The sequence below is a fragment of the Microtus pennsylvanicus genome, chromosome 20, assembly GCF_037038515.1.
Source record: "Microtus pennsylvanicus isolate mMicPen1 chromosome 20, mMicPen1.hap1, whole genome shotgun sequence".
Taxonomy (NCBI): Eukaryota; Metazoa; Chordata; class Mammalia; order Rodentia; family Cricetidae; genus Microtus; species Microtus pennsylvanicus.
Window position 1 is genome coordinate 23,165,532 of NC_134598.1, and position 15,130 is coordinate 23,180,661.

General features: G+C 34.5%; 1 protein-coding gene across 1 annotated transcript in view; it reads left to right on the forward strand.

Moving 5' to 3' along the window:
- The first annotated feature begins 2,592 nt into the window (after positions 1 to 2,592).
- The window catches only part of Lrriq1 (leucine rich repeats and IQ motif containing 1), a 123,937-nt gene continuing 111,399 nt past the window's right edge, over positions 2,593 to 15,130 (forward strand). Inside the window, exons 1-6 of the mRNA XM_075954236.1 lie at positions 2,593 to 2,733; positions 5,675 to 5,786; positions 7,792 to 7,883; positions 8,864 to 8,981; positions 10,518 to 10,741; positions 13,101 to 13,175. Of these exons, the coding sequence (XP_075810351.1) occupies positions 2,593 to 2,733; positions 5,675 to 5,786; positions 7,792 to 7,883; positions 8,864 to 8,981; positions 10,518 to 10,741; positions 13,101 to 13,175 (762 nt within the window). The remainder of the gene's footprint in view (positions 2,734 to 5,674; positions 5,787 to 7,791; positions 7,884 to 8,863; positions 8,982 to 10,517; positions 10,742 to 13,100; positions 13,176 to 15,130) is intronic.

Consider the following 15,130-nt stretch of genomic DNA (forward strand, 5'->3'; position numbering starts at 1 on the left):
TCTCATTTCTCGGGCAACACAGCGAAAAGTTTTGAAACCATTTATGGGGAAGAAAGATATGTGATGTCCATAGCTGAAGGAGAGGCAAGAACATGCTTTTATGTTTCCCTCTCTTAGCATTTTACATACCAGTCCATTATGTGGAGAGCCGTGCATAGTAGTAACGTGTACGGTGGGGCAATATGTATAAGGAATACAGCGTGGGACACAATTCAGTAGGTGCCCAAGCCTGATTTAGGGCATTGGAAGAATGTTTATATTTTGAGGATCAGCTTCCTTGTGAGACACTATTCCTGGGGAGAGTTGAACAAATGCCCACTTGCCCCACATGGGAAACTTATGACAAACCAAAGGTGAGGGACCACCAAAATCCAACTCGAGGAACGTTTTAGCTTTATTGGGGTTACTGACAGGAATATGTTTAAGGGGGTATTTCAAAAATGACCTGAACGGCAGCTGGGTCACCCAAAACCCACTCCAGCATGACATAGCTCACAAACGCTGGAAGCATGAAGCACACTGTAGAGTCTGAAGGAAGCTCAACCAAGTTGGACTCAACGCTGCTGAGCTGGTTCTCTCTGCTTCTTCCAGGAGACTGATCTGAGCCTCTGCTAGGCAGCTTTACTTGTCCAGAGTGACTCCTCTCGGTAAGATGCCTGAGGAGGGAGGAGCCTAGTGACTATATTCTGGTACTGGACTCTCTGGAAGCCTTTCAGTAGTTTACTTACTGAGTTTAGCGACCCTCCCTGCAGGGTGGAATAGCTCCCTTCCCCTTAGAACATTCTGTCTTAGAACGTTTTCTTTCAGGATGGAATGTTTTACCTTCCTTTATATTCTGTGTCGTAAGGAACTTCCACGCATGATAGGCAGTTTTATGTTGGAGGAAACTGCCTCTCTGCAGGTCTTCTTCCAACAGTATGTAGTAAAAAGAATGTCCTGCCCGGCGGTGGTGGCGCACGCCTTTAATCCCAGCCCTCGGGAGGCAGAGGCAGGCCGATCTCTGTGAGTTCGAGACCAGCCTGGTCTACAAGAGCTAGTTCCAGGACAGGCTCCAAAACCACCGAGAAACCCTGTCTCAAAAAAAACCAAAAAAAAAAAAAAAAAAAAAGAATGTCCTTCAAAGACCTATGCAAATGTTTCATTTCATTTTCTTTATTTAGTATATGGACTTTAAAGACGAAGATCCAGAGATCTGTTCAGTCAGTCGTAAATGAAGCACACAATGAGGCTTTGATTGCATGCAATAGATTAACATTTAAGTTAATCCAAGTTTAGTGAGAAAAAGAAGAAAAAGAAGGAAAGGAGAAGAAAAGAAAGGACAAGAATGTCTAAGACCTTAAGGAACAGGAAATATTTGTAAGACTGTTGTAGGGGAGAAAATGAGAGCCAACCAGTTCATTTTCAAACCTTCAGCCCCTCCCGGGACTTCCAATAAAATGAAAAGCCCAAATAGCATGCAAACGTGTAATTCATTACAACCTAAACACATGTTCATGGACATGTGAATACTTAGAGCAAAACTAAAAATTGTTACAGATTTTATCTTTAGTATATATGGTGTACTCATATTTTGATTTCTATGTTACTCTATTTTATTATTAAAACACGTTTATCAAAAGCAACAGATTAACTTTTTGATAGGTTATTTATGGCATAAAGTTTTCAATATTATTGAAAAAGGTGTTATACAGAGAGACTACTGGGGAAATGATTTTTGCTTGGAAGGCTCTTTAATAGTGAGAAGATCACTGACTTTGTGCTCAGCATCTCTGAGTCATGGCCCTGTCCCCATTATTCATTAGCATAATGGTTTTCGATGGTTAAGTAGCCTTTTAGGACATTAGTGTTCTCGTGTAAACAATGACTTCATAATCTTTAGCCTGTTAATTTCTCCCAAAGATCAATTCAGGATTTATCCTCTAGTACTTGGCCTACCACAGCCCTGAGCATCGGGGACATCATTACGGTGGCGGTGATGGAGGTGGTGGGTGATGATGAAGATATAAAGACATATTACTATCTAATCAATATCCATTTCAAGTATTAAGGATTTAAACAGTAAATTTTAGATTATACGCTGTACATTATCTGTTACTGGGTGCCGCCTTAGCAAGAGCATGTGCCTGTGTGTAGGGCAGAATCACTAGAATTTGGACTCAATGAATTCAAGGTAGCCATAGATTGCTCTCAGGAATAGATTTGAGACTTTCTCTTCAGTGTTTTTTAATCTGTAGATAGCCAACGGTTCAACATTTTTTTTTAATGAACTGTATTCTCAAAGACAAGATTACCTGGAAATTTCTTAATTGTGGATGATAAGCCTGTTAACCCCATGTGATTTTTTTTTGAAGAAATGAAAGAATAGTAATAGTTTTGGCTATAGTGTGCTCAAATATTTTAAAAATTGAACGAATCAACAGGCAAGGCCACATTCCTTATGATGTAGAGCTAGCCTGATATGGCACCATACAAGTGGTTTTAAGTTAAATGTCTACATGCATGTTGGATTGTGTGACAAATTACAAAACCCATATTTTTTTAGAGGCATATTAGACTCTTTTCTTAAGTTCTATGCTTTCGTTGTTAAGAGTTATGGAGGGCAATGATGACAGCGAGGCAAAGCTCAGAGAAGAAATAGAAGCTGAGTTGGATAAAATCAGCATTTCTTCCTTGGAAAACGAGGAGGTGGAAAATGATTCAGAATCAGAAACGGAGAGTGACAGTAGCGATCCTGTAAGTGTTTCACATTTTTTTCATTTTTATTAGTTCATTGAGAATTTCATATTTTGATTTCATACAGTGTGGCCATCCTTTTCTATAACTTGTCCTCCAAGATCCACCTCCCTTGCCTTCAGACTCACCTATACGTCCTTTTATTTTAAACCCCAAATGGAAAATTGGCGCTGTCCCTATACTCTTGGATGTACAGTGTGATCCACCAAACGAGGGCCATGCTCTTAGAGAAAATTACCTCTCCTTTCCTAGTAGCTATCAGTTCCCAGGAACTCCTTAGTTAGAGGTGAGACTTCCAATCACTTCTCTCCACGCTGGCATTCAGATTGGCTTGTGTTTGCACAGACCTTGTGCATACTGTCACAACGACTGGGAGCTCGTGTGCAACTTCACTGATGTGTCTGTAAATCACTTCATTACAGTCATCCTCTGCCCCTGACTCTTGCATTCTGTCTGCTCTCATTTCTGCAAAGACCCCTGAACCTTTACTGGAGTATTATACAAGCCTTTTTTTCTGTTTATTTTTCATTATTTATAATTCATTTTTTGATACAATGCATTCTGATTATGATTTCCTTTCCCCCAAATCCGCCAAAACCCTCCCCATTTTAACTCCTAGAAAATTCACTCTTTGTTTGTTGTTTCTTCTTAAAAAACAAAGAGACATCTAAATAATAATTATAAAATTAAACAAGATAAAACCAAAAAAAAAACAAAAAAAGTGTCCAAAAAGTACATAAACTGTATGTACACATGCACACATCTTCATACACAGGCATTCCATGAAATCATAAACGACAGTAAAAGCAAAAGGACCCATAAGACTATAAAAAATATCTGGATAAAATAATTTTGAGGCAAATAACCTCCAAAGATGCTGTTGAGTATCCTTTGTGCTGGCCCTGTACTGATGGGCATGGGCCTGCCCTTAAGAGTGATGTGTTTCCCCCACTGGGACAACATCAGAGAGAACTCATTTTTCATTTGAGAGTGGTTATTCATTAGAGATAAGTTTTGCATTAGGAAACTGTTTTTTTGTCCCTGTCTCAATGTTGGGAGCACATTTGGGTCAGGCCATGTGCATGTGTATGCTGCCAGTCTCTGTGTGCATTGGCTTTGTTTAATTGGTCTTATCCATACCCTCTGGCTTTTACAGTCTTTCCAACTTCTCTTCTGCAGTGTTCCCTGTTCTCTTGGTGGAGGGCTTTAATTGAGACATCCCGTTTATGACTGCGTGTTCCAAGATATCTCACTATCCACATATTTTTTGGCTGTTCCTCTCTATATTTTTTCTCATTGCCTGCAGGAGGAAGTCTCTCTGGTGGAGGCTCCGAAAGACACTGATCTATGTATATATCTAGCATGTCTTGCAAGCAGGTCATCATCATATATCAAATAGTTTGTATCTAGGCTCACATTTGCTTTTCTCCTTTATCTGCAGAGAACATTATAGTAATACAGACATTATTAGTTCATAGAAGTGGAGGTTGTAGACAGGCATCATTTTGAATTCTCCATATCCAGTGAGTTATGTAGGTTTTTTCTTTAGTCTTGCCATCCATGGCTTTGCTTATAATAGGCCAATGTTCTACCATTGTGCTATACTTTTAGATCTGCTTTTCTCATTATTTAAGATTCTTCTTCTCTTAGATATTAGTTTGAAAATAAATTTAACAATATCCTCTCTTTTATAGCTAATTTAAGTGAGAAAAATGCTAGAATATTATATACCTAAAACAATTTTTTTAAAATTTATTTTGCTTCATACACAAAAGCAGAATAAAACTTTCAGGTGACATTCTGGCTTCAGATACCATAAAATTATTTGTAGAATTCAAATATTATTACAAGGAAATAAATTGTAATATTAACTCAAGATGAAAGAATCAAGGATTTAAAATTATCTTTTACAGAATGTACAATGATAAATACTGGTGTTATTTGTGTTCAAAACACTTCGTCACCAGGCAGAAGCAATCACAAAGGATTGAATAAAGGACAGAGAACATAGGAGGAGAGTGGATACTTTTTTTCAAGACTAGTTTAGTATTATGTCATACATTTTAGTGTGTGCTTCTGTAGCTGAAAGAGGAAAGTTAAGTGCATGAACTTGTTCTTAATTGTTAAAACTAACAATGCATTTCATTGGTTATAACAAAGGCAAAATGCTTTTTGTTTAACTCATGAAAACCCAATATGAGAGAAAGCTTTGTTTGGTCCCATAATATTAAGCATGTGATTTTCTGTATCCAGATATCTATATAGATCCAATCACTCAGTCACACTGTGGTTTATCTTCCTTAAGGAAGGTTTTCTACTAATGTAGAGATTTATTGATAGTTTTGGGATTGTTATTAAAATATATGTAAATGTATGGAATATTTTTATGAGTATATTTTGTATTATACTTTCTAACTGGTATTTACATAGGAATGAACTTAATTTGTAGGATAATATTATCAATCTCTTTGGGTATTTAGAAAATTTGAAAATTTATTTACATAAGTATTTTGATAGATGTTCTATAATGTTACATAAATTCAACTGTATTTGATAATTGCATATTAAGCAATTACATAATGCACTAGGTAATATTATATTTTTTTAAATATTTCAAAGTTTTATTTATATTTCATAATAAATATTTGTGATATATCAATGAAATATCAAGAACTGATATTGGAAACATAATACCTCTAATTTTAAAAAAATGACTTGATAACCTTCTTCACTTGTCTTAGAATTTTCTAGGAACACATAACTGCCTGGAAATTGAAAGGAAAATTAAAGCAAATATGTTTGTCTGAAATAGACCCATTATATAGAGGCACTTTTACCTATTTGCATAGTTGGCTAAAGTTTTTGGTATGAAATGAATGATGTGATATTTGACATATATTTTTTGGTAATCTTTCTTATTCTTTTGTTACTCAAATTTCAGGATTTAGTTGAATTGCCAGAGTCAGTTCTTCACTGTATCAATGTCATAAAGAACAAGAGTAAAACTGCAGAGACTCTCTTTCTTCAGGACTTAGAAGACACTGATGTCTTCAGTGAGTACACAGAACATATACATCAAGGGGAGTTGTTCTTTTGAAGAACCATCTTTGAGAAGCAGCTATTACAATCAGTAGCATCATTCTTGCTAAGACTGAAAGGATAGGCTGTAGGATGAAAACCCAAGGTTAACTCTGCCCATTACAGAACTGCACTGCTGCAGAAATTGTTGCTCGCTAGGATTAGGAAGTGCAGAGTCAATGCTAGTACACCAGTTTTTTTCTTGTAGAGTCTTATCCTGAAGCTCTTATCACAATCTTGGTCAATAAATGGAAACTGAGCCTGCTTGTCTTTATACATGGCAGTTTTATGAAGACAGAAAATGATTTGAATCATGCACAGAAAGTTAATGATAAAAGAATATGGTTAATGGTATTATTTTCTTTCCAATTATTACATTTTAATGCATACCAGAAAGATTGTGAGTAAATATCAAGGAAGAAAAATATATTTGGTAAAGTAGATGGGAATAGTTCTCTGTAAGGGTTCTTTGCTATTAGAAAACACTGACAAAATTTGATACATTAATTGAATAAAGAAATCAGGTGTAATTACCTTTGAAGATACAATTAGAAGAAAATAAAATTCAATTAAATCTCATAAAATAAAATTAATATCATTCATCATGGTAATTTTAAATTGGCATGTATAGTAAAAAGTTTTCATTATATTGTAGAAGATTCTATTGCTAATTTCCAGTAAATAGCATTGAGCCTTGATATATTCCTGATCAATGTGTCATTGTACATAATGTATGTATGCAATTTCCTTTGAAATAAAACACTCCATTTTGGAGCAAGCTCCTCAGTACTCAAGGATGTGAAATATTTCATCCTGTGGGAAGTTCAAAAAGACTCAAAATATCTAAAAAGGTGCTTCCTGGGACTCAGAAACTGACCATCTGCAAAGCTTTGAAAATTTCTGAAACACACTATGTCCCTTATTCCTTAAACTTACATAAACTCAAAACTGCTTAGAGACATCCTAAGATGAACCTTCCTGCCTAGTAAAGTCTCTGTCTAGTGTAACTGCCCAGAAAAGTCTCCAGGTCATCATAGCTGCCTGGGAGATGGAGAGAGCAATAAGCTTCTTCAGAGAGGTTGAGACCAACTGAGTTGCTTCCAAGAGATACTCTCCAAGCATTAGAGCCCATCGTAAATCAGATAGTGGGATCCAGGGTTCCAGTTTTCTTAAGCTATCAGTGATACTGGTGTGAACTGTGTGGATGATCAGTGATGGTGGTGTGAACTCAATGATGCTGGTGTGAACTGTGTGGGTGATCAGTGGTGCTGGTGTGAACTGTGCTGATGATTGGTGATGCTGGTGTGAACTCAGTGATGCTGGTGTGAACTGTGTGGGTGATCAGTGATGGTGGTGTGAACTCAACGATGCTGGTGTGAACTGTGCTGATGATCAGTGATTGTGGTGTGAACTCAATGATGCTGGTGTGAACTGTGTTGATTATCAGTGATGCTGGTGTGAACTCAGCAATGCTGGTGTGAACTGTGTGGATGATCAGTGATGCTGGCATGAACTGTGTTGACAACTATTTTTGCATCCTTCCTGTTTTTGTAAGAAACCCCTTACCCATATTCATGTAAATAACCTCAATGATCCTGTTGGTTTACCACGTTTGATTTATGTAGTTTCGTTTTGGTGAGGTTACTTACCTATCTCAGTTGAGTGGAGGTTTGCTTATCCATGTCTTTTCAGGAATTGAGTCACACATTATCAAGCAAGAATGATTCTATATGCAAAGAAAATAAAACTCATTCTACAATATGAATAATGGTAACAAGATAGAGTGCTTTAGACCATTGCTTTTATTTTAAAATAATGATAAATCTCTTACAACTTTTTAATAATTATTCTCTATTCTGTGGAGTTACTGTTACTGGTGAAGTAGGTTGATAGAAATGAAGATAAAAGATAATTAAAAGTTTTGAGGTTTTGACATATATTCTAATATTTGAAATTAGAATTATTTTTTTCTTTTTCTAGGTTGTAGTTATGGTACAGTTTCTAATAGTCGTATGCATTTGAGGACTGGATCTCCAGCTGAATCAAAAGCGGATTCTGAGCAGTTAATGAAAGTATGTATGTGTTTGACATCCAAATGAAAGTACTCACATTGCACTTAGGAATTTGTTGTTTTTCTTACATTGAAAGTTAGCTTATTAACTTCAATTAGATGATTTTAAGCAAATAGTCTTTGATTTCATGGTATCCTCTGGCATATTATATAAAACTACACAAATTTCAATCATTAAGGTAGTGATTTATCATAAGTATTTGGGAAATAAATATTCATATACACAGAACAGTAAAATATTAATCTTGTATTTATCATTTTTTTGGATCAAGAAAATGAATATATTTTAGTGCTGATTGTTTTTCTTGTGAAAGAAGCACTTTAACAACATTATTTTAAATACCTCAGAGAATATAGAAAAGTGGAAGATTTCGTATTACTTTTGAAAAAAACACAGAATAAAATTTCAGGAAATATCAAAGTCAAGTCTAGCATTTTATAGGTTGAAACCCCCAAAATATGTTATGAAGAATGTCTTTGAAAGACTTTCTTTTTAGATTCAGTTATAATATTGGTCTATTTTATCTAGTTCTGTTCCTACTTTGTAAGAATTGGAGCACAGCTTAAAACATATTTTGCTTCCTTTTTATTAACCCTCAGATTTGAAGTACCAATTTTGAGTTTTTTTTCATTGCAGACATCCTGTTTATTTTAAAGTACATTGAATATATAATTATGTGACACTTAGTCAAAACTATGTACACAATAGACATTTAAGTAAATAATAGTTCTCTTTTTATTATACTGAATATATTACTAGCCTATGTACATGAACAATCACCATAGATATAAAAGATAGAAATCCATCAGTAAGCAAGTTTATGAGAATAAATTATACTTATAAAAATAATTAGCAATGTATTTGAAAGGATTTACAGTATATAAAATTCTCATTATGAATATTTAGAAATATTAAAATCATAGTTTTATTTTGTCTTTCTTTAATAATTAAATAATAAAGATACCATTTTAACCTCTTAGATATTATCTGTAATAGAAAAGGAAGAATTTATGAGAAGTCTAACTGACTCTGCCAGGTCTGTTTCTGTCCCCGAGACTGTTCCTCTTGACACATCCGTGGATGAATATGTTTTACCAGGTGGGCAATATTCCCAGTTATATTTTAAAAAAAATTATGTTGTGTATCAAAGTGCATTGAAATTTTTTTCTTTGTGGCACTTGTAAACACACAATTATAAAATTTTTAAAATTTGAAAGTCATTATTTTTCAATATAATTCTTTCAAGTTGAATTCACTAACACACCAAAATAGAGTTGGGTGAGTTGGAAGGGAGATGGGTAAGGATGCAAATGATATGAAACTTTTAGTTAGTTTTAAAAAGTCATTTGCCATCATGTTGGCTTCATTCCAGGTAGACCAGGATAGTTCAACACATGTAAATCGATATACATACCAGTGCATAAGTCAGCTCAAGGATGGAAAGTGTATCATCATTTCAATTGATGCTGAAAGGATCTTTGAATGACTCCAGCATCCCATCATAATAAATACATCTTTGAGACTTGTGATGGAAGAAATTTGTCTCAGCATAATAAAGGCTGCCTATTACAAACTGATAGTCATCATCATGTTAAATGGAGAAAAATTTGAGACATTCCCATTAAGATCATAAGAAGTCAAAGTATCTCTGTTGAACACCCTTTTAATATATAGTTCTTGATGTCTTAGCTAGATCAATCAAACAAAGAATATCAAATAGATATAAGTATGAAAAGAATAAGTTAAAATACCTCTACTTGCAGAATACATGAAATCTTTTAAAGGTGACAAACATATTTAACAAAATGTCAGGTTATGAAATTAACCTACTCATCCTTCCCAGATACTAAGACAGACAAACTAAGAAATAAATGAGGAAAACCATCTCATTCACCACATGTCCTAGTTCAAGTTCCTACTGTTATGATGAAACACCATGACCAAATTCAAGTTGGAGAGGAAAGGACCAAATTCAAGTTGGAGAGGAAAGGGTTTATTTGGTGTATTCTTTCTAATCACATTTTTCACTGGAAGAAGTTAGTACAGGAATCAGACAGGGTAGAAACCTAGAGTCGGGAGCTGATGCAGAAGCCATAGAGATGTTTCTTACTGGCTGGTTCCCCAATACCTTTCTCTTTATGTATTCTTAAAGATTCCAGAACTATAAGGGTGACCCCCACTCAAAATGGATTCCCATATCAACACCACTAATTACAAAAAAAAAGGCCTTACAGGCTTGTCCATAGCCTAATCTTCTGGGGACATTTTCGTAATTACTGTTTCTTCCTCTCAGATGATTTTAGCTTGTATCAAGTTGACATAAAATAAGACAGCATACCATACAACTCTGTCACTTAACTCCATATTCACAGGCACAGATAAATGCAACATTATTTTAAATTTTAGGGAATATTTTTTAAGAAGTTATTGAACTTCCTTATTGACAGTAATGGAATTTCCATGTGCAAGCAGTTGAAATTATGAATATGCAAAGTATCACAGTTGATATCCATTTACATTTTAAAATGCATTTACTTTGGTAATATGCTTTTACAGTGTAATTATATAGTAAAATAAATGAGTATGATAAGTTAATATCAAGAAGAGTACTTATGTTTCTCTGAATGAATGCAGATGATGCTGATTTGAGTTTTGGATACTTTGAAGTAGAAGAAAGATGTAGAAAGTCTTTCGAAGCTTGGCAGGACAAACAAAAAGAACTCGAAAAAAAAGATAGAGAAACACTCGAAGCTCAGAGTGATATAGAAAAACAGAAATTTCGAGAAGATGATGAAAAGAGACATTGCTGGATAAAACAGTTTGAAGTTGAAAAGGAAAAATTAGAAACCCTTCAGAAGGTATGGTTTCTTTCAACTCTTACTAAGAGCATAGGTACCTCTGAAAGGTACTGATGTCTGGCTGTGATATCAATGGAGGAAGTTAGTATGTGGCTTTTAATCACTCTTGATGAGGAAATGCATGATCATGATCCATTAGAATTTCAAATGTGAACTTTTAATCTTGGAAGCCACTGGGGTTTATAGAATTTCAAGGAATATCCTACATAATCTGAAATTTGCAACATAATCTAATTCTTTTCCATAGCTTTTGAGTAACAGGAAAAGACAGATCCTTTGAGTATATAATGCATTCTTTTCAATGACATATTTAAAAGACATATTAAGTTAAAGTAGTTCAGTAATTTAAGTGACATTCTCTGCCCTGCCCCTAACTTTAGCTAAGTTTATTCACTGTAGACTGTTCAATTTGCTTTTCTAATTGTTGGGTGTGTCTAAACATGGTTAGGAGTCATTTTATCACTAAATACTTTTAGCAATACAGCATTGTTTGATTTCTTCTAGGTTCCTGGCGTATCTAAGCCCAAGATTTTGGCCTCCCAAGCAGCATGGGGTCGGGGTTTTGTCTAATGGAGTGAACTTTAGCGTAAATCACATATTGATTGGTTACTCCAATAAGCCTGTGCCACCGTTGTACTTGCTTATCTTGCATACAGGTTGCCATTCTAGGGTTCGTATTTGGGTTGGTGTTCACCTTTCTCCTACACCACATATACCTTTATTACCTTTATATCTCTAGGTATCTCTCTCTATATATATGGAATCTTCTACTTTAATAAGTTACCATACTACCCCTCAAATGACCTCAATTTTAGACAGCTGTCTGCATATCCCCCGCTCCCCCGTTTTTCCTCCTCCTGTTAGATCCCTCATTATAGCCTCCAGGTTGGCCAATTCACAGCTATCTATTCTATTTTCCCTTCCTAGTTAGATCCATCCCTGCCCCTCGGTCCCTTACTTTATACCTAATCTATGTGATTCTAGAAATTGTAGCGTGATTATTGAAGATTTGACAGTTAACTTCCAAATAGAATTGAATACACGGCATAAGTCTTTCTGGATCTAGCCTACCATCTCACTCAATATGATCTTATTTAGCTCCGTCCATTTGCCTGTGGATTTCATGGTTTAATTTTCATAACAGGTGATTAATAAACTATTGTTTAAATTTACCACATTTTCCTATCCATTCAGCCATAAGCATACATCTAAGCTATTTCCAGTTTCTGACTATTATGTATGAAGAAGCAACGAACAGGGTTGAGCAAGTGAGCAAAGGTGTCTCTGATTAGTAGGATAAAGTGTCCTTGAAGTATGCTCCCCTTGAGAGATCTTGAGGTATCTCGACTCCCAGCTTTCTGAGAAGTCAGCACACAAATTTCTAAGGTGGCTGTAAAAATTACATTCCCACAAATCCTTGTCAGCATGGGTTGTCATTTGTTTTATTGATATGGCCCTTCTGACCGTTCCAAGATAATTTATACACACATTTTCCTGATGACTAAGGGTATTGACCATTCCTTAAAGTGCTTCTCAGCCATTTAGTTTTCTCTACTGAGCGTTTTCTCTTTAAATATAAGCCCAGTTTTTAAACTGGGCTATTTGCTTGATATAGACATCGAGTCCTTTTTTATGTTAGATGTTAGTTCTTTATTAGTGCCTGGTTGTTAAAATCTTTTCCCATCTATATCCTGCTGCTTTATCTGAATGGCAGTGTCCTTTGCCTTACAGAAGCTTTACAGTTACATGAGGTCCCATTTATTGTTGTTCCTAGTGCCTGTGCTAACCAACTTCTGTTCAGAAAATCTTTTCCTGTGCCAATGAGTTCAAGACTCTTGCTCACTTTCTTTTCTGTTGGAGTAAATGTATCTGACATTAGGTTTAGGTCTTTGATCCATTTGGAGTTGAGTTTTCTGCAAGGCGTTAAGTATAAATTTATTTGCCTTCTTCCACATGCAGCCATCCAGTTTCAATGAAATGTTGAAAATGCTGTCTCTTTTCCAATATATATTTCTGTTTTTACAAAAAGTCAGGTGTTTATAGGTGTGTATATTTATGTCCTGTTCTTCGGTTTGATTCCATTGATCAACATGTCGGTCCTTGTGCCATTACCATGATATTTTTCTTACTATAGTTCTGTGGTCTGTAGTACAGTTTGATCAGGAAAAGTTATGCCTTCAGCAGTTCTTTGTATCATTAAGAGGTATTTAATCGTTTTAAGTTTTCATTATTAATAACTGATGATGCAAGGAGATTTTCACATTTAATCCTTGTTAATAAATATGTTGAAAGAATCAGATATAATTAGTATGTTTCTTGATGGTTGAATAATAATACTCTGATGTTATTCTACATTCAGCAAGATCAGGATAAAATGAATGATGAACTTCATCAAGAAGAGAAATTATGGAAAGAAAAATATAGACAGCATAAGGTATGTATTTGTTGTTTTGCCTTCATATATTGTTGTTTTCCATTTGAACGTTTCATAATATTTGAAGATTTGAAGAAGCATTACTGTATCTTGACACAATTATTTGAGTGTATCAAAGGATTTTGAACTTAAGGTAATATAGTTATCACAAATATTTCAGTTTATATTTTGTTGGCTCCCATAATTTTTATATAACCTTCCTTAAACATTTACAATAAAAAATAGATAAAATTTTCATTTAAATCTCCAATACTGAATAGATAAATTAATGTTATCCTACTGCTCATGGCTTCCTTTCTTTGTATTTTTTTGAGTCTTCCCTTTATACACTCCTGAAAAGGAAGGTTTATATTATATGTATTTAAATGCAAAAATCGCTAGACATGTAAATGGAAAAATACTTTGAGTGAAAAGAGGAAAATACATAAGTGACATGCCATCCAAATGTTTGATAAGATGGATCCATTAAAGCCACCACAACTCTCATTCAACGGCTGAACAATTAAACAAATGATATTTAAAAGAAACTTATAATCTATCTCAAAGTAGTAAATATATGGTCTATGAAAATTCAATGTTAACATTAAAATTTCATGAATAAGTGGGACACTATATTCAATATATAATGGGGCATTAGTGAAGCAGAAGAAAGTTTAACAGGAATGTCCAAAGTGGTGAACAGAAAGGACAACAAAAGAGGAAACAAAAAAAACAGACCTGGATGGAGGTGGGGGTTCCTTGGACATCCCACAGAACAGGGAACGCTGATTGCTTTTCGGGCTGGGGGGGGGGGACGTAAGTGGGGGAGGGGGAGGGAAATGGGAGGCGGTGGCAGGGAAGAGACAGAAATCTTTAATAAATAAATAAATTTTAAAAAAAGCAGCCTGGAAAACACTTGTGAAAGAATCTAATACTGTGATAGTAATCTTGAAAGAAGAGTGTGTGAATTATAAGAGATAGGTAAAGGCATAATGGTCATAAGGGGGTTGTTTTTAAATACAGTTCTAAAATAAATATTTTAGAATATCAAGGAATAAATATCATGGATAGTGATGCTCAAGTAGTGAAAATGACATGCAGAAATAGAGTAATGCAATTAATAATCAAGTCAAGGAACAAGGAAATGTTGGAAGAATCTATAGTAACAACATGTATTACCTTAAACCGATGAACAAAAACTAAGACTAATATCTGACTTGAGAAGTAATATTAAGGAAGAAGAAAGGTAGCAATTGAGTGACTGCATGACTTCATTTCTCCTTAGTTTTCTGTAGTTCCTGGGTCTCTCTCTGTTTTGTGTTCATTTGACATTTACTGCTATATATTTTTGGATCATAAAAATAAGTTTTGAATAGGAAATTTTTCCAATTTTTACCAAGCAAAAAATATTTTATTTTAGTATTTACTTTGAGCCTAAAATCCAGACCAATTTCTTCTGACTCCTGACAATTTAGTGATGTGATTATATTGCATATTTATTTATTTTAGTGATTGCAAATTTTATGGTTAATCCAGATATTCATTTGAAGCTTTAAGATTTTTCACATTATATATTGGTCTGTAAAATTTTAGTCTTTTTTTTTAAACTATATGTCAAACATTTTGCTAAGTGGTTAAAAATGAAAAAAAAAAGAAACCAAAAAGAATACATGCTTGCATGGAGATTTCTGTACTTTGGGTTTGTGTGTTAATGTGTCATGTGTGTGTTGAGAGATAGGGTGTAAAGTTAACTCTTCTTTTTCCTATGACTGCATGTATATTAATATACAAGATATTGTATATTTGTATATGTATATAAAAATAATTTATAATAGTTTTTGCCCTTCAGTTATTCTCAGATCTTTATTCTGGGATGCCTACTGATTATATGTAAGTCTCTTATGTTTATCTTTCTTATTCTTTTATTTTGTGTTTATCTGCATACACACACACACACACACACACACACACACACA